The following is an 18,046-nucleotide window of genomic DNA, read 5'->3' on the forward strand; positions in this document are numbered from 1 at the left end:
TGAATGTACTTCATTAAAGTGCTTTTACAAATCAGTTAAAAAACTACTAATATACCCCTTCTGAAAAATGAGAAAAGGTTATGATCAGACACTTCACACAGAAAATACAAACAAAAAGTGTTTAATGCTACTAGTAAAAAAAAGAAAATAAACTTCTTTTAAAGCAGTTCATTGGGTGTGGTAGCGCACACTTGTAATCCCAGCATTCGGGAGGCTGAGACTGGAGGATCGCGGTTCGCGAACAGCCTCAGCTACTTAGTGAGGCCCTCTGCAACTTAGTGAGACCTGGTTTCAAAATAAAAAATAGGGCAGGAGATGTAACTCAGAGGTCGAATGCCCCTGGGTTCCATCCGTAAACCCACAACCCCCCCCCCAAAAAAAAAAACAACCTGGTTCACTAATTCTGTGCTTAGAGACATAATAGCTCTTTCAGGTAGATTCCCATGTGCCTTTGACAGACTGCAGCCTTTGTCTTATTGAATAGTAACTTTCTACTATCAGCTCATCTGATGGCCTTTTTGAAAACACTAACCAGCTGGCTATTCATTCCAAACATATAACAAGCCAAAAAACATCCAACCGGTGCACTGTATGTGTGGACAATGTGATTAAGAATTCACTATTATGGCTGGGTGTGGTACTGAACTCTTAATCCTAGTACTTGGAAGGCTGTGACAGGAGGATCAAAGGTTTGAGGACAGCTTCAGCAAGCAGTGAGACTCTCATCAACCTAACAAGACCCTGTTCCCAAATAAAATAGGGCTGGGGTTGTAGTTCAGTCCCCAATGCCACACACACACAAAAATTCACTATGATTTGTAATCCCAGCATTCGGGAGGCTGAGACCCGAGGATCGCGGTTTGCGGACAGCCTCCGCTACTTAGGCCCTTGGCAACTCAGTGAGACCTGGTTTCAAAATAAAGAATAAAAAACAGGGCTAGGGGTGTAGCTCAAAGGTAGAATGCCCCTGGGTTCCATCCCCAGTAACACACACACACACACACACACACACACACACACACATTGTTTCAGTGAACAAATTTCAACTTCATAACAATTATAAATACACTAAATTTTTCTGGATAATGCCAGCATTTGGATTTTTTAAAAAACAAGTAAGCCTCGCATGGTGAACACACTTGTAATCCTAGTATTCAGGAGGCTGAGATTGGAGGATTGTGGTTTGCAGACAGCCTCAGCTATTTAGTGAGGCCCTCCACAACTTAGTGCGACCCTGTTTCAAAATAAAAAATAAAAAATAGGGCAGGGGGTATAGCCCAAAGGTTGAATGTCCCTGGGTTCCATCCCCAGACCTGTAAAATATAAACAAACAAACAAACAAGTAAATATCTTATTAATGGGCGCTGGAGAAAGAGGAAATGGCCTTACCCGCTGAACCTGAAAAAGACTAGACTTTTCATCAGGGCCTGTGGTGGCCGGGATAGCTCTGATGATCTCTAAACTGCCCTGGAAGCAAGGCAGGTGGAGCACACCTGTCATTTCAGTATTTGGGAGGCTAGGACAAGAGGATCACAGGTTCCAGGCCAGCCTCAGCAACTTAGTAAGACTCTCAGCAACTTAGTGAGACCCTAAAAGAAAAAAACATTGGGGGCCTGGGCTGTGTAGCTTGGAGATAAAATTGCTCTGGATTCAATCCTCCCTAAAAAGAAACTGGAAATTATTCTTTCATTTTCTTGAAGGATAAGGCATGTATTCAGCCAGAGAAGTTATACTGTCCATCCTATAAAATCCTAGAAGTCTGAATGTCCTCTTTTATTTCATTTTGACCTCCTGTATTCCAAACTGGCAGTGTCCCTGCTGGTAAAATTCTATTTCTGGCTTCTGCTGAGATGTGTGATCAAATCCAAGGGTATTCCTGGTGGAGTTATTACCAATCACATCCTCAGAACATTTTTTTTTTGGGGGGGCGTCTTTTTTTTGCAGTATGGAGAGAGGCTGGGAATTTCCTAAATCTTCACATTTTGGTTTCTTTTAGAATAAGTCCTTCACATCATTATAAGCTATAAAGAGAAACTAGACCAACCTTCAGTACTTTCCTTAGAACACTCTTTACTTAAAACTAAGACTATCACTTTCAAGGTACTTTCCACAAAACACAAGAACATACTTCAGTCAAGTTATCTGCTACTTTCTACCATAGATGACCTGTCCTCCAGTCTCTACACAAATGATTATGCATATGTGCAAGGAAAGTTACCTTTCTCATCAGGAAGCGATGGAATGCTATCGCTTCGTAAAGAAGCGTCTGCAGCAGTCTGAAGCTGTTCATCAATTGAAGTCTCCATCTTTTCACCATGAAGTTTCTTCTCATTTTCCTTACAAGATGGAACTGAAGGGCTTTCCTGATGGCTGCTACCACTACTGCTTCTGTTTATGGATATTATGGGAACAAGCAAAAAAGCAATTAGGTAAGGATCATAACGTGAAATACACTCTTTTGACCAGATGACTGTGCCTGATAACCAAGATACACAGTGAAGAAAGATGCAAAACACAAAACCTGAACAGACATAAACCTGAGAATCAGCTATTTTGAAGAAGATGAGTGTGCGGTAGTATGTTCACTTTGAAATTGTCCCGGAAGGCAACAACTACTCTTAGGTTGTCACTCCTTTTTCTTCCTTTGATTTCAAAGTCAAACTTCTGGCAAAGAGGGATTCTACTGCCGGGCATGGTGGCGCAGGCTTGTAATCCCCGCGCTTGGGAGGCTGAGACAGGAGGATCACACAGGTTTAAAGCCAGCCTCAGCTACTTAGTGAGGCTCTCAGCAACTTAGTGAGACCCTGTTTCCAAATAAAATATAAAATAAGTCTGAGAATATAGCTCGGAGGTAGAAAAGCCCCTGGGTTCCACTCCCAGTACCACCAAACAAATGTTAGTTTCCTTAACCTAGGGTTTTGTTTTGTTCCCATTCTTATTCATACAATCTCCTGCATCCCTGTAACTTCATCTACTGTGTGTGTGTGTGTGTGTGTGTGTGTGTGTGTGTGTGTGCGCGCGCGCACGCGCGCGCGTGTGTGTTGTTAGGCACTGACACCAGAAGTATTCTGCTTCTGAGCTACATATACTCCCAAGCCATCATTATTCTTGAAACAGGGTCTCACTGAGTCACCACACAGTGGCCCCAAATCTGCACTCTTTCTGCCTCGGACTCTCAAGTACTCAGATTACAGGCATGTGCCTCCATGCCCACTTGTGTAAACCACATGTGCATTGTTAGATTCTTCCTCCCCTACATTCAACCTCAAGTATCCAATGTCCACTGAATTTCTCATTTCGGCTCTCCTTTAGCCAGCCAACTAGACGTTTGCAGTAGCCTCCCGAATGCTTTCCTTCCTCCTTGTTTTATTTATTCATTTTTAAAAAACAGGATATAAGAAACCTATCCTGATTCAGGTTTTGAGATTCTCTGCTAATGCTATTTGCTTCTCTGAAATGCTCTACCTTTTGTTTGCTTAGTAATTACTAAATCAAGACATCTCTGAAGTCCTCATAGACTCCCCATCTCTCAAGGAATATCTGGTCACTTCTCTTCCTAAGTTCATACTGTTTTTTCTTTAACCAAAAGTTTACTGGAAATTCCTACTCAGAACACCCAAGTATGATTTTTACTGGACATTTATTAATTGCCAATTTATGTATAAGTTGCTTTTTATTTCCTTAAAAGATTACCCAACACATATCAGAAAAATCAATGTTTCATTTAGGTAGCATGATTAGAATTTAAAATACTGTGGTGAAACTATCTGATAGAATATAATGCAATTGGAATGCAAGCCAGATGGTACATAGTAGTTTTTGATATGTATTTATATGATAGTATCTATCAGAATATAATTGATCTGATTTAATATTCTAATAAAGTTATAAAGTAAAAGATAAAATATGGCAAATAGCAAGGACTTAAAAACAGAAGGACATAAAGTTGAAACCAAATTCTACCATTTAGTAGTTACATGCTAATCCTTTCCTCAATAAATACGTAGTAGATTGTCTACTGTGTGCTAGAAACTTTGCTGGGTTTGTAGGTTGCAGGTGTACATGATCCCTAGGTAGGATGGCTATAATAGTAAGACAGTAACAAGTATTGGCAAGGATGTGGGAAAGTTTTACACTCCTGGTAGGAATGTAAAATGGTTCAGATGCTTTGAAAGACACTTTGGTAACCCTTGAAAAAGTTGAAATTTTTCAAAGAGTTAAACATAGTATGTTACCAAATGGCCCAGTAATTTTATTCCTAAGTAAAAAAAAGAAATAAAAACATATGCCCACATAAAAACCTACATATAAATGGCCATAACAGCATTATTCATAATAGCCAAAGAGTAGACACAACCTAAATGCCCATCAACTGATAAATGGCACATCTACGCAACAGAATATGGCTTGGCCATAAAAATAGTCGTGACACATGCTGCAACATGAATGGACCCTGGAGACATGATGCTAAGTGAAAGAAATCAGTCATTTAGAACCATGTATTGTAAGATGCCACTTAAATAAAAAATTCACAACAGGAAAATCCATAGAGAATGGTGTAGTTGATTCATGGTTGCCATAGTCCATCACTGCTATGGTACTGGCTTTCTTTATAAGGTAATGAAATGAAGCCCTCAAAGAGTTTCTAGTCTACAGTACAAGTGACAAATAAAGGAACGAGGATATAGGTGTGGCCAGGACTATAAGAGGCCCACGCAGAATGCTTTGGGAGATGCTGAGGGGGCCCCTTAGGACAACAAGGGATAGCACTGACTCCTGAAGGACAAGTAAAAATAAACTATATAAGAATGGAGCAGGGATGACCTAGAAAGAAAGAATACACATCACATGTAATCAAACAGAAGACCAAGCCGGGCGTGGTGGTGCATGCTTATAATCCCAGCATTTGGAAGGCTGAGACAGGAAGATCACAGTTTGCGGACAGCCTCAGCTACTTAGTGATGCCCTCTGCAACTCAGTGAGACCGTTTCAAAATTTAAAATTAAAAAAAAAAAAATTGGGCAGGGGTGTAGCTCGGAAGTCGAATGCCCCTGGGTTCCATCTCCAGACCAGACCCGCAAAAAAAGAAAGAAAGAAAGAAAGAAGGAAAGAAAGAAAGAAAGAAAGAAAGAAAGAAAGAAAGAATAAAAATAGAGCTGGGTGTATGGCTTGGAGGTAGAATGCCCCTGGGTTCCATCCCCAGTAACACACACACACACACACACACACACACACACACACACACACACACACACACCAGAAGAAAAGAAAAACATAGCTTTTTTAAAAAAAACTGGATTAGAATTAGTGGGTTATGATAAAAGGAAAAATGCCAAAAGACAGTGCTGGAGATAGACCAAAGGCTCAATTGTAAAGGGACTTTTATGCTATGCTGAGTGCTTTGGATTTGTGTGTGTGTGTGGGGGGGGGGGGTACTGGGGTGGAACCCAGAGGCTTTCTACCTCCGGGCTATACTCCCAGACCTTTTCTATATTTTATTTGGAAACAGGGTCTCACTAAGTTGCTGAGAGCCTCACTCAGTAGCTGAGGCTGGCTTCGAACCTGTGCGATTCTCCTGTGTCAGCCTCCCAAGCGCGGAGATTACAAGCGTGTGCCCCCACGCCCGTAGTGCTTTGGATTTTATCTTGAATGACTTGAGACAATACCAACAGTTCCAAACAACTGAATAACCAAACTGGTTGCAAATGTTAGAAATCATTCTGCTTACCATGTGGTCGTGATTGGAGTGGAGAAGGTCAGAGGATGAGGAGACCTATTAGCAGTGACTACAGTAATCTAGTGTCCTAAATGATGTAAGTATCAGTGAAGGTAACTGTCAGGAAAGGTTACATAAAAGTCACGTAGTTTCAGCTGGGTGTGGTAGTGCATGCTTGTAATCACAGAATTTAGGAGGCTGATACTGGAGAATCGAAAGTTTGAGGCCAGCCTCAGCAACTTAACAAGACCTGGTTTTAAAATAAAAAACTAATTGTTTGGCAATTCTGAGTAATAAGAACCATGCAACTGAATGTATGCCATTTTCAATATGTTCCACATAAAAATTTAAAAAAGAACCATGCAGGAGGTATCAGAATACCCAACTTCAAATTATACTACAGAGCTAGAGTAACAAAAACTGTAGTACTAGCACAAAACCAGACACAGGGACCAAAGGAAAAGAATACAAAACACAGAAACAAATCCTTGCCCTTGTAGCCAGTTGATTTTTAACAAAAGAGTAAAAAATACACACAGATATGCCGGACGTGGTGGTGCACGCTTGTAATCCCCGCGCTTGGGAGGCAGAGACAGGAGGATCGCGCAGATTCAAAGCCAGCCGCGCTGGCTTAAGAGACCCTGTTTCAAAAATATTTTAAAATAGGTCTGGGAGTGTAGCCCGAAGGTAGAAGGGCTTCCAGGAAGCCCAGTACCACAAAAAAAAAAAAAAATACACACAGATAAAAGAACCTTTTCAATAAGAGGTGCGGGGAAAACTGTATATCCATATATAGAAGAATGAATTTATACACTCCTGCCTCACTCTACGTAAGAGTCAGCTCAGGGTAGATCAAAGACCTAAAAATTAGATCAAGACTTTGCAATTACCAGAAGAGGGCATAAGACCAACTATTCAACAGATATGCACTGGGAGACTTTCTCAATAAGATGCTGAAACCTCAGGAAATAAAATTGAGAATCAATAAATGGGACGGCATCAAATTGAAAAGCTTTTGCTTGGCAAAGGAAACAATCAAGAGTCTGACAAGAGAGCCTACAGAACGGGAGAAAATCTTTGACTAGAATATATAAATAATTTTTAAAACTTAATACTAAAAAGAAAAAATAATAACCTAATCAAAATTGAACTTAATAGGTACTTCCCAAGAAATACATAAGGCCAATAAACATATAAAAATGTTCAATAGCATTAGTAATCAAGGAAAAGCAAACCAAAACTACACTGAGAGTCCATCTAACTCTAAATAGAATGGCAGTCATCAAGAATACAAAGCTGTTTATTCTTTTTCATGTAATTATTATTTTTCAACAATATTTAGTTAAAAGATAATTATTTCCTCCACCAAATGTTCGTGGAAACCTTGTCAAAATAACTTAACAGTATACGGAAGAATTTATCTCTAGGCTCTTATTTAACTCCAATGGTTTATATATCTGCCTTTAGAACAGTACTACACTGCTTCAATTATTGTAGCTTTATATGTTTTGTTTTTTTTTTTTTTTTTTTTGGTGGTTCTGGGGTTCCTGGAAGCCCTTCTACCTCTGGGCTACACTCCCAGACCTATTTTTATATTTTTGAGACAGGGTCTCTTACGCCAACGCCAGCACGGCTGGCTTCGAACCTGCGCGATCCTCCTGTCTCCGCCTCCCAAGCGCGGGGATTACAAGCGTGCGCCACCACGCCCGGCGCTTTATATGGTTTGAAATAAAAAAATATACATCTTCTAGCTTTGTTCTTTTTCGAGGTCGTTTTGTGTATCTAGAGTCCATATTCCATATTAGGATAAATTTTTTGTGAAAAATAAATAAATATATGATAGTTTCACCTTAAAAAAGAGAAAGAAATATTCTCTGGTAAGAAAGAAAGCAAAAAGAAATATTGAAATGTTATCTTTAAGTCATCAAAAGCTTGGTATCAGACAAATGAAACTGTTATGTGAGATTATCAACATTAATACTGGATAAATTGCTATAATACTAGATGTCAACCACTAAGCCAAGCATGGGAAGGAGGGATGGGGAGGGAATGGGGTGGGGATCGGGTAGGGGCTAACTGGGCAATGTGTGCATGTATGTCTACAAAAGTATTATTTTTATCCCATTATGATGTATGAATACAGTGCACCAATAAAATAAATAAATTTTAAAAAAAAGAATACAAAGCTGGGCGTGGTGGTACAGACTTATAATACCAGCATTTGGGAGGCTGAGACAGGGGGATTGCAGTTTGTGGACAACCTCAGCTATTTAATGAGGCCCTTTGCAATTCGGTGTGACCCCGTTTCAAAATAAAGAAAAAGCCAGGAGTGGTGGTGCACACTTGTAATCCCAGCGCTTGGGAGGCTGAGACAGGAGGATCACACAGGTTCAAAGCCAGCCTTGACTACTGAGTGAGGCTCTCAGCAACTTAATGAGACCCTGTTTCCAAATAAAGTATAAAGTAGGTCTGGGAGTATAGCCCAGAGGTACAAAAGTCCCTGGGTTCCACCCTAGTCCCACAAAAAATAAAACATAAATTAAAGAATAAAAAATAGGACTGGGCGTATAGCTTGGAGACAGAATGCCTCTGAGTTCCATCTCCAGTACAGGGGAAAAAAAAAAAAAGAAAGAAAGAAAAATACAAACAAAAGTGGAGCATGGTGGCACAGGCATGTAATTCCATCATTTGGGAGGCTGAGACAGAAGAATCATGGTTCACAGACAGCCTCAGCTACTTAGGCCCTTCTGCAACTCAGTGAAACCCTGTTTCAAAATAAAAAATAAAAAATAGAGCTGGGGGTGTAGCTTGACAGTAGAATACCCCTGGGTTCAATCCCTAGTACCGCAAGGAGAAAAAAAAAAGAATACAAACAATAACAAATGCTGGAGGGTGTGGGGAAATAGAAACTCTTGCACACTGATGGTCACTCTGTGACCTAGCTATACCACTCCTCAGTATCTTTCCAAAACAATTAAAGTCAGAATACTATAGTGATAGATGCACATCCACAATTCTAGCAGCACAGTTCACAGCAGCCAAATTATGGAACCGACCTCGGTGTCCGTCAACAGATGAATGGGTAACAGATGAATGGGTATGTATATGTGGAATTTTACTCAGCCATAACTTGTCAAAAATATGGATGGAACTAGAGAATATTATGCTAAGTGAGTTCAGCCAGTCTCAGAAGGCCAAGCATCAGATGTTTTCTCATATGTGGAAACCAGAGAGAAAAGAGAAAACAAAGGGCAGACATTAGACAAGTGCGGGTGGCCAGGACAATAGTGGGAGGGGCAGGGAGAGGGAGGTGGAGGGAACAGGAAGAACTGACGAAGGAACAATTCAAGGATCCCAGTCTGATTCTATGTATAGGGAGCGGTGGGCAGTGGGTGGGACCTGAAGGGAAACACATCAAGACCTGTGTGCACGTTGGTCTGGATGACTCTGAAGCTCACGATGATGCATAATTACAATCACCAATAAAAATATAAACATAAATAAATAAAAAGGGCCAGGAGGATAGTGTGTAAGTAGAATGTTCCTGTGCTCAATCCCCAGTCAAATAAAAGTTACATAGTTTCCCACACATAACAGGTACCTAATACCTATTCCACATGACATTTCAGTTTTTTTATCTCATAAACTGAGTTTCATTACACTTGAGAATGTCAATATCCTACTTATACGAATGCTGGAAAGTAGCTTCTAAAACCTAGTACAAAAACAGAACCATAAATGAGAACTATGGATATTAATATTGTGCCAAATACCAATGACCAACTATTTAATATTTTTTTATAATGATCAAAATTAGTATATAGCTGGGTGTGGTGCTGCATGCTTATAATCCTGGTACTTAGGAGGCTAAGACAGGAGGATCTCAGACTTGTGGCCAGCCTCAGCTACTTAGTGAGGCCTTCTTCAACTTAGAGACACCCTGTTTTGAAATAGACTATAAAAATTAGGGCTGGGCCGGGCGTGGTGGTGCACGCTTGTAATCCCTGTGCTTGGGAGGCTGAGACAGGAGGATCGCACAGGCTCGAAGCCAGCCTCAGCTACTTAGTGAGGCTCTCAGCAACTTAGTGAGACCCTGTTTCAAAATAAAATGTAAAACAGGTCTGAGAGTATAGCCCGGAGGTAGAAAGCCCCTGGGTTCCACCTCCAGTACTACCAAAAAAAAAAAAAAAAATTAGGGCTGGGAGTGTAGCTCCTGAGTTCAACCCCCAGTACTGCAAATAAATAAATAAATAAATAAATAAATAAATAAATAAATAAATATTAGTGTATATGGAAATACCAATAAAAACACGTCCATAAGAAAAAGCCATAAACACAGATACTGGAGCCAGATGAATCGGGTTCCTTGTGTACCACTATCTACATAAAACTTGGATGAATTTCTCAACATCTTTCTGGGTCTCAGTTCCCTAATCTATGAAGACAACATTATTTGCCATGGATGAGTGTTGTGAAGATAGGAAGAGCAAATTATTATATGATTCTTATAAAACTAGGCTCTTAAGGAGTAGTATCTGTATTATTTGGATGAACTATTTTGTAAACTAGATAACTAAATAGGGAAAGCTAATACTTTAAAGAGCAGACATTGGTTCATTTATAGAAATAAGAAGTCAACGAAAAGCAATGTTTAAACCATTTGTCAGAGTCTACCAAACTGTATGAATAAAGAACAATTATCTTTACCTTCGATCATGATTCCTGTATCTTGAAGATTCAGAGTAACTATCATATGAAGCGGAGTACTTCTGACGCTTTGAGTCAAACGTGTCTTCTTTACTTTGTGAAAGTGAAGTAGACTGACTATTCCTACAAAGAAAATAAAAATTGATTAAACATCTAGTCTCCAATAAGACTACTTAATAGTAATATAAGAAAATCTTAGCCAGGCGTGGTGGTGCACGCCTGTAATCCCTGTTCTTGGGAAGCTGAGACAGGAGAATCAAAGGTTTGGGGACAGACTCAGCAAGTAGGGAGACTCTCATCAACCTAGCGAAACCTTGTTTCCAAATGAGAAATAAAATGAGGCTAGGGGTATAGCTCAAAAGTAGAATGACTCTGGGTTCAATCCACAGTAAAATAAAAAACTGAAAAAAAAGAAAAAAGGAAATCTTAACTGCAGAGAAATTATAAAGTAGCTGCTTCAAAATATCTGAGGAGCCAGGCATGGTGGCGCACACTTGGAATCCCCGCGCTTGGGAGGCGGAGACAGGAGGATCGCGCAGGTTCGAAGTCAGCCTTGCTGGCTTAAGAGACCCTGTTTCCAAATAAAAAGTATAAAATAGGTCTGGGAGTGTAGCCTGGAGGTAGAAGGGTTTCCAGGAACCCCACCAAAAAAAAAAAAAAAAAATTGAGGAAAAAAGGCATTAGGAAAGTATACCCAATACATAAATGCCTTCTGTTTAAAGAAAAATAAACATAACACTCCTACTATAAATGAATATAAATAGAGACTTAAAATCTAAGAATTTGATAGTTAAGATATGAGTAAAAAGCCAGGCGTGGTGGCGCACGCTTGTAATCCCAGCATTTGAGAGGCTGAGACCGGAGGATCACGGTTAGCAGACAGCCTCAGCTACTTAGCGAGGCCCTCTGCAACTCAGTGAAATCCAGTTTCAAAATAAAGAAATAAAAAATAGGACAGGGGCCGCGCTTGGGAGGTGGATACAGGAGGATCACACAGGTTCGAAGTCAGCCTCGCTGGCTTAAGAGACCCTGTTTCCAAATAAAAATAATATAAAAAATAGACCTGGGAGTGTAGCCCGGAGGTAGAAGGGTTTCCAGGAACCCCAGCACCACCAAAGGAAAAAAAAAAAAAAAAAAAAAAAGGGCAGGGGGTGTAGCTAGAAGGTCAAATACCCCTGGGTTCCAACCCCAGACCCGCCAAAAAAAAAAAAAAGATATGAGTAAAAAATTGACACAAGTAAGGCCAGGCGTGGTGGCACACACTTGTAAATCCCAACTGTGCTACTTGGGAAGCTGAGGCAGGAGGATCGCAGGTTCACAGCCAGCCTCAGCTACTTAGTGAGACCTTGTTTAAAAAAAAAAAAGAAGCCGGGCATGGTGGCGCACGCTTGTAATCCCCACGCTTGGGAGGCTGAGACAGAAGAATCACACAGGTTCAAAGGCAGCCTTGCTGGCTTAAGAGACCCTGTTTCCAAATAAAATATAAAATCGGTCTGGGAGTGTAGCCTGGAGGTAGAAGGGTTCCATCCCCAGTACCACACACACACACAAAAAAAAAAGAATACAAAATAAGGCTGGGGATGTAGCTCAGAGGTAGAACGCCCCTGGGTTCAATTTCCAGTACCACAGAAAAATTTTTAAATGACACAAATATGCTCATGTCCCCCAGCTCTATCTAAACCCTTTAATTGTTCCTATACTACCGGATCCTAAAGTCTGCAGAGTCCCACCAGGAAGCAGCATCTCCTCCCCTTCTCCATTTAGCTCTGCCTCCAGATGCACTGCTCTTTTCCTTTCTCGTGTTCCTTCTTCTTTCAGGGCTTCTGATCTGCCTATCCTTACCTTCTTCACATCCCTGACTTCTTTGTGTGTGTGTGGGTGGGGGTACTGCCCGTGGAACCCAGGGGCTTTCTATCTCCAGGCTATACTACCAGACCTATTTTATATTTATTTGAAAACTTGGTCTCACTAAGTTGCTGAGAGCCTAAGTAGCGAGGCTGGCTTCGAACCTGTGATCCTCCTGTCTCAGCCTCCCAAGCGCTGGGATTACAAGCATGCGCCACCACGCCTGGCTCATCCCTGACTTCTTAGCCACTAGATTCACACATGCCTCACGTCTTCAGAAACACCTTCTCTGACTTCCTTGCACCTCCAGGCTATTTAGACTTCAGGGTTACACGCCTCTGAGACAAGAGTTCCTTTTTCCTAGTGCTCATCTCAGTTACCTGTTCATTCATACCACTGAATGTCTGCCTATTATTTTATCTTCCACAATAGACTGCATGCCAATAAGTGCACTTCTGGTACACAGAATAGCGAGTGCCTAGGACGTAAAAGATTCTCATTACATATTTTGCGCATAAGCAAGTAATAACCTGTCTGTTTCCACTCTGGCCCTCAATTGTCTCATGAAGTCTGGGAGGTGCTGTCGCTGGTGGTCATACGGTGTTGACGGGGGAGCCCCTGAAGCAGCAATGGCATCTGAGATATGAGATCGCGTCAACTCTGCCATCTAAATACAAACAACAGAAACAAATGAAGGTATGAAAGCTAACATTACAGAAGAACTGAAAAAGAGCTGTGCCTTAGAAAGATCACTGGATTGAAAGCAAGCAAATTGTGCCAGTAAAAGATGGAATGTTTTAGGCAAAACATAGCTTCTTAAGTCCTAGCAGGTTCATCTGATAAAAATAAAGCCAGAATGCATTATTACTAAGGCTTCATCTAACCATAACAATCTAAAATCAGAGAGGAAACCTTTAAGTCATATAAAAACAGTAGTAAACCAAAGTTAAGTCTTCCATTTAAGAATAAATCCAATTACTACTTCCTAAGGCTTCCTTAACAATGTGAAGTACATGTGCCCTACCCTTAATCACTATTGTAACTGCTGTATGTATTATTTTGCATCTATTCAATAACACTTTGAGTTATTCCTTCTATTGATGATTTCAAAGTAGTTTTGAAATCTTGTGTTAATGTTTTCTATTACATTAAAATTTCCTTAAGGGCCGGGCGTGGTGGCACACACTTGTAATCCCCGCACTTGGGAGGCAGAGACAAGAGGATCACGCAGGTTTGAAGCCACCCGCGCTGGCTTAAGAGACCCTGTTTTCAAAAATAAAAAAGTATAAAATAGGTCTAGAAGTGTAGCCCAGAGGTAGAAGGGCTTCCAGGAACCCCAATACCACCAAAAAATAAATAAATAATAAATAAATAAAATTTAAAAAGATAAAATTTCCTTAAGGAAGGAGATTCAATTTTATGCTTAATTGTACACCCCACAATAAACAACATAAAATAAGTTCATAGACTGTGTGTGTGTGTGTGTGTGTGTGTGTGTGTGTGTGTGTGTGAGAGAGTGTTGCTGGGGATTGAACCCAGGAGCATTCTACCTCCGAGCTACACTCCTAGCCCGATTATTCTTTATTTTGAAACAATGTCTCACAAAATCGAGGAGGGCCTCACTAAGTAGCTGAGGCTGTCCGTGAAACCGGATCCTCCTGTCTCAGCCTCCCAAATACTGGGATTACAAGCATGCACCACCATGTCCAGCTGTTCATGTTTTTTTGTTTTTTTTTGGTGGTTTTTTTTTTTTTTTTTTTTTTTGGTGGTACTGGGGTTCCTGGAAACCCTTCTACCTCTGGGCTACACTCCCAGACCTATTTTATACTTTTTTATTTGGAAACAGGGTCTCTTAAGCCAGCAAGGCTGGCTTTGAACCTGTGCGATCCTCCTGTCTCCACCTCTCAAGTGTGGGGGATTACAAGCAAGCGCCACCATGCTCCACGCCTGGCTGTTCATGGACTTTTAATAACTGAGTCATTTCACAAACAGTACTTACTTTTGTTTAAAAAAAATTGTAACTGGCTGGGCATGGTGGTGAGTGCCTATCATCTCAGTACTTGGGAAGCTGAGAAAGGTTAATCTCAGGCTTGTACCCAGTCTCATCAACTCAGCAAGGCCCTCAGGCACTTAGCAATACCCTGTTTCAAAAACAAAAAGGGACAGGCGTGGTGGCACATGCTTGTAATCCCAGTACTTGGGAGGCTGAGACAGGAGGATTGTGGTTCGTGGCCAGCCTCCGCTACTTAGTGAGGCCCTTTGAAACTCAGTGAAACCCTGTTTCAAAATAAAAAATAGGGCTGGAGCCGGGCGTGGTGGCACACGCTTGTAATCCCCGCGCTTGGGAGGCAGAGACAGGAGGATTGCGCAGGTTCGAAGCCAGCTGCACGCGCTGGCTTAGGAGACCCTGTTTCCAAATAAAAATGTAAAAATAGGTCTGGGAGTGTAGCCTGGAGGTAGAAGGGCTTCCAGGAACCCCAGTACCACCAAAAAAAAAAAAATAGGGCTGGAGGTGTAGCTCAAATGTAGAATGCCCCTGGGTTCTACCCCCAGTACATAAAAAAAAAAAAAGGCTGGAGATGTAGCTTGGAGATAGAATACCCCTGGGGTTCAATTTCTAGTACGAAAAAAAAAAAAGGTAACTGCTAAAATAAAATGAAGCTGTTATGTATATATTATAATATAATTTATACAAAAAACAAAACTATTTCTGCCTTTACCTTATTAAGTGCCTTTACTTTATTAAGACACAGTAAAAGACACTAACATCATTCTGAATAAAAAATGAAATATTACCATATAAAGCAGACAGTGGCCAAGATTGAGCAGTGACTGCAAAATGGCATGTAGAAACTAGAAACTTCTTGGGTGACAGAAATATTTCATTCTTGGTTATGTTTTTTTTTTAATAGGGATATATTCTAAGATACCTGCATTTAACTTTTTGTAAATTATACATCAATAAAGTTGATATTTTTCTATCAAAGCTTGCCAGAGCGCAGAAATTTAGAGTTCTTCTCCATCTTTTCTTCTGCTTCTCCAACACTGATATGAATGACACTCATTATCTAATGGATGGTGTCTCTTATTTCAATAAGAACTCTCATGAGGAGTCACTAATTCAAGTTAAGCACTTGCTAGCTGGGCTAGATGGTAGAAGCCCATTACTGGGTGAGGCCAAAGTCAGTCCGATTGACTAGAACTAAAGCGCAAAGGCACGAGTGGCACTGACCTCGCAGATCTGGCGAGCGGCGTCTGTGGTCAGGCGAGCCGTCTCTGTCTGCTGAGCTGCTATCTTACAAGTTGCTTCCTGGAGGACTTCAGTTACTTCCCTTTGTGATTTCACCACCTGCTGTAATGATTCTGCATGGACCTACAAATAAAAAGGGATAAAAAAACAACGTGGGTTTCAGTTCCTCCTACCAAATTAGTTTTAACATGTCAGTTTGTTTTGTGGATTAAATGCTTTATGAAAACAACACTTGACTATAACCTGGATTTCACAGCTCAAGTCTCAACTCCACTGTCAGAGCTGATATGTCTGTGGACAAAATACTACTTCAGCTGCCACTTCTCCAAACTGGGAATAAGTCTTGACTGCTGTTTCATAAAGCTGCACATATATATGTACTAAATGTTGTTTATATCCTTTCTTACTCCATAAAGAATGCTACAGTGATTTGTAAGATACAAAGTTAGGTTCTGAGAAGCAGTACCTGCAGCAAAAAATGTTACCTGGGCTGCTTTGCTTCGGGTTTCTTCTAATTGTCTCTGACACTCTAGAGCCTCTTGTTCGGCCTTCAGTTTCAAAAGGGCCAAATCTCTCTCATGGCGTTGCTGCTGTGCCTTCAAAATAAAGAAATGGTCAATATTAATTGTAAGACATTGAACTCTCTCAATAAACACAGTGCTATGTTTCTTTCTTTCTTTTCTTTTAAATGAGGCCTTATTATGTTGCCCAAGCTGGCCTTGAACTCAGGATTCTCCTGCCTCAGTCTCCTGAGGAGCTGGGATTATAGGTACATGTCCCAGACGTGGCTCGCAACACTGTCTTTCTAATGCAAGTTATTTAAAGCAACCAATTAGAACCTAAAGGAAAGACAGTGAAAGGATAGTCAGTAGACATTTATTAAAAATATTTAGTGACCACCTACTATGTATCAAATAATAGAGAACTGTACAAAATATCAAAAGCTGGTTAGAAAGCAAAAACTAGCATTCTTTAAAAAAGATTTCAAAAGAATTAGGTCCTATATGTGAAAATAAATTGTAGCCTCACATTTCATAATTTTGACTGCCTTGTTTTGACTTTGAAAGAGAGTTTCATTAAAAATGTTGCCACCTAGCCGGGCGTGGTGGCACACGCTTATAATCCCTGCGCTTGGGAGGCTGAGACAGGAGGATCGCACAGGTTGGAAGCCAGCCTCAGCTACTGAGTGAGGCTCTCAGCAACTTAGTGAGACCCTGTTTCCATATAAAATAGGCCTGGGAGTATAGCCTGGAGGTAGAAAGCTCCTGGGTTCCACCCCCAGTACCACCAAAAAAAAAAAAAAAAATGCTGCCACCTGTCAGGCATGGTGGCACACGCCTACAATTCTAGTACTAGTTCTAAGATTACAGGTTTGTAGCCAGCCTCAGTAACTGAATGAGACTAAAATAAAAATAAAATAGGGCTGGGAGTATAGCTCAGAGGCAGAACATCCCCAGGTTCAATCCCCAGTAACACCGACCCCGACCCCCACACAAAAGGCACCCCCAAAAGGTATCCTTTTACCAGGGTCCTTTTTTGCCATACAATGCTAGCTATACATTTATACCTTTTCATCTTTTCTGAAAAGTGTGAAATAACAGGTTCACTAAGGGTGGTTAGGCTTTATATAAAGTCATATACCGTAAGGAAATCTGGAAATCCAGAATTATAATGTATCCTGAAAATGGTAGAAAATCTCAGCACTTATTCAGATTTCAAGCAATAAAGCCATTTCCTCAATCTGATGATTTTCAACAAAACTGACATTAGGCCAGATGTGTTGTGAGTTTGTAATCCCAGCATTTGGGAGGCTGAGACAGGAGGATCGTGATTCACAGCCAGCCTCAACTACTTAGTGAGGCTCTTTGAAACTCAGTAAGACCCTGTTTCAAAATAAAGAGTAAAAATAGGGCTGGGGGTAGAGCTCAGAGGTAGAATGCCCCTGGGTTCCATTCCCAGTACCAAAAAAAAAAAAAAACAACAACAACAAAAACGAACAAACCTTCACACGGAGCATCTGCAAATGTCTATGTAATGTCCACTGTCACAGTGACTGGACAGCACTACTGGTATTTACCAGAGGGGTTGAGATGGCTGAACTCCCTACAAAACATGGAACGGTCTCACACAAAGAACTGTCTTTAGGTATTCTGAGAAGAACAACTGAAAAATGAAACTAAAAAAATTTACAACAGCATCAAAACCATAAAATATTTAGGCATAAAATTTACAATATTTAAGACCTCTGATTGAAAATTATTCTACTAAAAAAATTAAAAGCTGGGCGTGGTGGCGCATGCTTGTAATCCCAGCATTTGGGAGGCTGAGACAGGAGGATTGCGGTTTGCGCACAGCCTCAGCTACTTAGTAAAGCCCCTTGCAACTCAGTAAGACCCTGTTTCAAAATAAAGAATAAAAAATAGGGCTAGGGATGTAGTTTGGAGGTAGAATGCCTCTGGGTTCCATCCCTAGTACTGCAAAAAAAATTTTTTTAATTAAAAACTTAAATAGGAAAATACATCATATTC

General features: G+C 40.6%; 1 protein-coding gene across 2 annotated transcripts in view; it reads right to left on the reverse strand.

Annotated features, from left to right (window-relative positions):
- CEP350 (centrosomal protein 350) overlaps positions 1 to 18,046 on the reverse strand; it is a gene marked incomplete at both ends in the record, with an annotated part of 132,441 nt that overhangs the window by 66,356 nt on the left and 48,039 nt on the right. Inside the window, 5 exons of one of the 2 annotated variants that reach the window (XM_080698608.1) lie at positions 2,219 to 2,385; positions 10,424 to 10,546; positions 12,799 to 12,935; positions 15,501 to 15,641; positions 16,004 to 16,108. In XM_080698608.1, the coding sequence (XP_080554734.1) occupies positions 2,219 to 2,385; positions 10,424 to 10,546; positions 12,799 to 12,935; positions 15,501 to 15,641; positions 16,004 to 16,108 (673 nt within the window). Of the gene's footprint in view, positions 1 to 2,218; positions 2,389 to 10,423; positions 10,547 to 12,798; positions 12,936 to 15,500; positions 15,642 to 16,003; positions 16,109 to 18,046 lie in introns of both variants that reach the window. The other variant, XM_080698607.1, reaches the window with a different exon arrangement.

The sequence above is a fragment of the Muscardinus avellanarius genome (assembly GCF_963383645.1).
Source record: "Muscardinus avellanarius genome assembly, chromosome: 7".
In the NCBI taxonomy this organism is placed as follows: domain Eukaryota; kingdom Metazoa; phylum Chordata; class Mammalia; order Rodentia; family Gliridae; genus Muscardinus; species Muscardinus avellanarius.